Below are 5,544 nucleotides of genomic sequence, written 5' to 3'. Positions count from 1 at the left end.
TTTTTACTGTGTGAAATGTGATAAATCATATCTAGATGGAAATTTTGTTTGTTGAAAAGATGTGGGAAGAGCTTACATGATTACCAACAAATGCCAATTCCAGATCTTGACTGTTCGACTAGTTTGATGAATAGGTTGGTGTATGATGAGATGTGTTATGGCAAACCAGAACTTAAAGAAGAGCACAGAAAGTTGGTATCAATTCTAGTACCTGAGCAACATGATGTCTACAACACAATAATGAATGATGTAAATTCAAATCAAGGAGTTTTTTTTTTTTGTCTAAAGTTATGGAGGAACTGGAAAGACATTTGTTTGGAGAACTCTGTCGGCAGCATTGAGATCAAAGGAAGAAATAGTTCTTAATGTTGCTTCAAGTGGTATAGCTTCTCTATTATTACCCGGCGGAAGGACTGCGCTTTCAAGGTTTGCAATTCCCTTAAACCCGAATGAGGATTCAACATGTAATATCAAGCAAGGTAGTCATCTTGCAGAACTCATTATTAAGTGCAAACTTATAATTTAGGATGACGAACCAATGATGCATAAGCATTGCTTTGAACCACTTGATAAAAGTATGCGTGATGTATTGCGTTTTTGCAATCCAAAAAGTTTAGAGATGCCTTTCGGAGGGAAAACTATTGTATTTGGCGGAGACTTTCGACAAATTTTGCCAATTATCCCAAAAGGAAGTAGACAGGATATTGTTAATGCAACAATAAATGCATCTTACTTGTGGCCGTACTGTAAAGTGTTATGTCTGATAAAAGATATGCGACTTCAAAGCTCATCCTCGAATAGTGATTATGAAAACTTAAAGCAATTCTCAGAATGGATTGCGAACATAGAAGATGGAGAAATTCAGCGGCAAACAATTGGATGCGAAAACATTACTATTCCAGAAGAGAATTTGTTGAAATATTCTGGAGATCCCATTGCAACTATTGTGGAAAGTACATATCCATCACACTCCAATATTTTTTATGATCCAACATACTTGGAAAAGAGGGCAATATTGGCTCCAACACTTGATGTGGTTGACTCTATCAATAAATATATGACTTCTTTAAACACATATGAAGGAAATACATATTTCAGCTTTGAGAGTGCTTGCATATCAGATTCAAATGTTGATTTATTAGCTGATGCGCACAAGCCTGAATTTTTGAATGTGATCAAGTGTTCTGGTGTGCCTAATCATGAACTCAGGCTGAAAGTAAGTATTTTGGTTATGCTCTTGAGAAATATTGACCACTCAGTTGGTTTGTGTAATGGGACAAGGATGATTATTACTAAACTTGGAAATCATGTTTTAGAAGCAAAGGTATTATCTGGAAGTAGTGCAAGTCATAAAATCTTGATTCCAAGAATGTCATTAACTCCTTCAGATTTGAGATTGCCTTTTAAATTTCAAAGAAGACAATTCCCTCTAATCATCTCTTATGCAATAACGATTAACCAGAGTCAAGGTCAATCACTTTCTCATGTAGGCCTCTTTTTGAAAAGACCAGTATTTAGTCATGGGCAATTATATGTTGCTGCTTCAAGAGTCACCAACCCAAACAGATTGAAGATTTTGATTTGTGATAAGGAGAACACCCAAAGTAATTCCACAACAAACATTGTATACAAAGAGGTTTTCCAAAATTTGTAAAATGTTATTATAATATTTCATCATAGTTTCGTTCATACAATTCTACAATGATTTTCCATTTTGTAAATTTCTACCTTAATTCATCATATCATTATTGTTGTCGTGCATCGCACAGGTAAAACACTAGTTCTTTATCAAGTCGGGTGTACCCGTGCCTAGAAAGGCATCTACTGTGTGTGGCTTTTGTGCTTTGCGCGTGTTACACTAGGTAAAATGCAATCATTATTACATGGATCATAGTCCACGTAACTGTTATAATCTTGGTGTACCCGTGCCACGAAACGCTGGAATTTAAAATCTCACTTTATTCCCGCGTTATTCTTTTCCTATGGAATTGCAATTCTTTTCCCACCTAATTCTTTCCTTCTAACCAAACGCCCTGTTATAATCTGGCTAATTAATTGACCAAAGTTCATGTTAAAGTTTATATTGTATTTTTTAATACACTCTAACATATTCATAGTATATGTTCAAAATTTATGACAACTTTGATTGGGATGTGGTTCGAACTTATCCTAATGAAAATCAATTAGTAAGTTAAGAATAATAAATAGTTAACGAAATATTCTATTACTAAAGTTTATACTTACAGAGTGCAGATGTATTTAAGAAAAGTAAATGATTTAATAGAGGCTAAAGTAGGAAAATAAAAAAATACTAAAATCGAAATAATCTGAATCATTCATTTCATCAAATAATTCGATGAACATTTTTAGTTCTTCTTATACAGTCGTTATACTATGGACCATGGGTCATTGCTGATACTGCAGTTGTGTTGAACGGAACTGTAGTTGTGTTGAACTGATACTGCAGTTGTGTTGAAAGGAACTGCAGTTGCGCAGAACAGAGGTCGTTTCTTCCATCTGAAAGTGTAGTAGTGATGAACTGATACTGCAGTTGTGTTAAACGGATACTGCAGTTGTGTTGAACGGATGACCGACCTCTGTTCCGTGCAACTGTAGTTTCCTTTCAACACAACTGTAGTATCAGTTCAACACAACTGCAGTATCCGCTCAACACAGTTGCAGTATCAGCCATGACAATGGTCCACAATGCATTGTGGACCATGGTCCACAGTATAATTTGCGCTTCTTATAGGCCTAACTTTATTGGCTCTTATAGTATAGTAAAGATATTAAGTAAATAGCTAAATCATTTGGTAATGTTAGCTTTAATTTTGTGAAATGATGTGCGAATATGGCAACTCATCTGCTTGCTAGGATGCCATATCCAATCTAAGTCAGGTTGTGTGGAATGGAATTTTTGTCCATTTCCTGTTTTGTTTTGTTGGATGTAATGTTAGTTGATAATGCCTAATATAATGATATCTCTGGAAAGAAATCTAATTTTTTTTAATTGTTGATCTAGTTATGAATATAATCTCTATATTTCCATTATTGTAAATCTAGTTATTTAATTGTTAATCCAATTGTAAATTTAGTCCTTAATTATTGATTGATATACAAATCTAAGTACTTTCAATTAGTGGCTAGATTTGAAATTAGATCAAAATTTGAAAGAGTATATTTATAACAATTGAAATACAATGACTTAATTTGCAACTAGATTATATTAATAATTGAAGGGTTACACTCTCACATGGATGATGGGAGTGAGTTCGAGCCTTAGTGGAGGCAACTGTTAACTCTTTGTGCTTCAGTAGGTTGAGAAAGTAGATATGAACAGATACTACATTGTACCAGAGTTAATAGTACTAAAAAAAATAAAGATTACAATTGAAAGATAATGACTACATTTATAACACAAGAACAATTGAAAAACAAAAACGAAAATTTTTCCAAAATAAAATACATTATAATAGTATTACAATAAAATACATTATAAATTGCATACAAATTTTAATGATGCAAATATATATTCTAATTTCATTTCAATATAATAGTATTAGTAGTAGTACGTTGTTTACCCGCTAAAAAAATAATTATAAACTAGGGAAAATGGCACTTTCTTCCTCTATGTTATGTGCATATAGCACTTTTTCCCCCTGTGTTATTAAAGTGGCAATTTTTCCCCCTGAAATGTTAAATTGACATTTTTACCCTTAAAAAATAATTATTTCATATTTTTCTTCTCCAACAAATTATTACTTATATGTATGGATGATCACGATTCGGTTCGAACCTAGCCAAACACTGTAGCAATCATACTGAAATAGTATTGACGGTTCGGGTTACGATTCAGAACCGAAAAAATAAAATTAAATAATTGTTGAACCGTGAACCGGAACTGAACCACAGTCATATATAGTGAAAATGATCAAACACTTATTTGATAAATCAGTACGGTTCTGTTCCAATTTCGATTTTGAACCGCTAATCAAAACTTATTTATTTATTTTTATAATTTTATTTCTTATTTAAAAATAGTTTAAATTTAACAATTATTTTATTTTATTTTTTCAGTTCTGAATCGCAACCGTAACCGTCCATACTTTTTAAGTTCAATTGTTACGGTGTTCGATTAGATTCGTATCGAACTGTAATCTTCCATATATATTAGTAATATAATTGGCTGGAGAATAAAAACAAATGAAATAGTTATTTTTAAGGGCAAAAATGTCAATTTAACATTTCAGGGGGAAAAACTGTCACTTTTAAAATAATTGAGGGGAAAAAATTGCCACTTTAATAATTCAGAGGGGAAAAGTGTTATATGCACATAACTTAGGGGGAAAAAGTGTCATTTTCCCTATAAACTACAATGAATTATCAAAATGTGTAAAAGATTACTCGATAAATACAATTTTTAGCTTTATATTATTATAATTGTTGTTGTTGTATTGTTGTTAGTACTACGTATTATTCTAAATAAAAATATTTAAATAGTAAACGTTAACATATTGTTAACTTGTAGTGTAATAAGTTTGTGTAAATGAATAAAAAGGGTAATTTTAATGTGCTAAATAAGCTAGTATCATGTCTCTTAATGAGTTTGTGTCATGATCATATAATCATATAAATCCATTAATGACACATTGTGTAACCGTGTTGTGTCTAATTTCAGTTGTTATACAGTGGTACACGCTCCACAAAGCTTTGTGGATCATGGTCCAAAAACGACATCGTTTCTTTAAGTAAAAAAACGATTGTCGTCACATTTTAACAGAGCTATGTAAATGAAACAACAGTTCATCTCAAATGATACTGTTTCACATTTGTTTTTATATTATCAAATGAAATTGTAGTTATTCAAAATGAAATTGTAGTTGTGTTGAAAGGAAATTGTAGTGTATATAAAATGAAACTGAATAATGGTTTCACATATTTGAGTGTATATTGTCCAATAAAACTGTAGTTATATCGAAATGATACTGTAGTTGTGTTGAAAGGAAACTGCAGTGTTTTCAAAAAAAAAACTGAATAACAGTTTCATATATTTAAGTGTATAATGTTGAATAAAACTGTAGTTATATAAAAAAAAAATGTACTTGTGTTGAAAGGAAACTGCAGTGTATATAAAATGAAATTGAATAACAGTTTCACATATTTAAGTGTATAATGTCAAATAAAATTATAGTTATATTGGAAAGAAACTGTAGTTGTGTTGAAAGGAAACTGCAGCGTATATAAAATTAAATTGAATATGTTATACACACAGAGTTACTTTTGCGGAATGGTGTCATTTCTGTCGTTTCTTTTCATTAATCAAAACGACACTGTTTTGATGCATGAACTACCATGCATTGTGGACCGTGGCCCATAGTAAAATTTGCAATCTAATTTACAATTTAATAATTACTTATTAAAATTCTAGAGAAAACTTAAATTATAACAAGAGCTATATTACACCAATCGTTATAGCGTGGACCAGGCTCCACAGTGCACTATGGACCCTGGTTCGAAACGACGCCATATTGTTACTGAACGGAC

At 31.7% G+C, this 5,544-nt stretch overlaps 1 protein-coding gene across 1 annotated transcript; it reads left to right on the top strand.

The window, feature by feature from the left end:
• The first annotated feature begins 577 nt into the window (after nucleotides 1-577).
• Nucleotides 578-1,654, top strand: LOC115999348 (ATP-dependent DNA helicase PIF7-like). The gene has a single exon (XM_031239205.1). It carries the CDS (start codon nucleotides 578-580, stop codon nucleotides 1,652-1,654), a length of 1,077 nt encoding a protein of 358 aa, XP_031095065.1.
• Nucleotides 1,655-5,544: the final 3,890 nt, after the last annotated feature.

The sequence above is a fragment of the Ipomoea triloba genome, chromosome 12 (genome assembly GCF_003576645.1).
Source record: "Ipomoea triloba cultivar NCNSP0323 chromosome 12, ASM357664v1".
NCBI lineage: Eukaryota > Viridiplantae > Streptophyta > Magnoliopsida > Solanales > Convolvulaceae > Ipomoea > Ipomoea triloba.
Note: the sequence above shows the minus strand (reverse complement) of the source record. Positions and strands in the feature narration are given on the sequence as shown.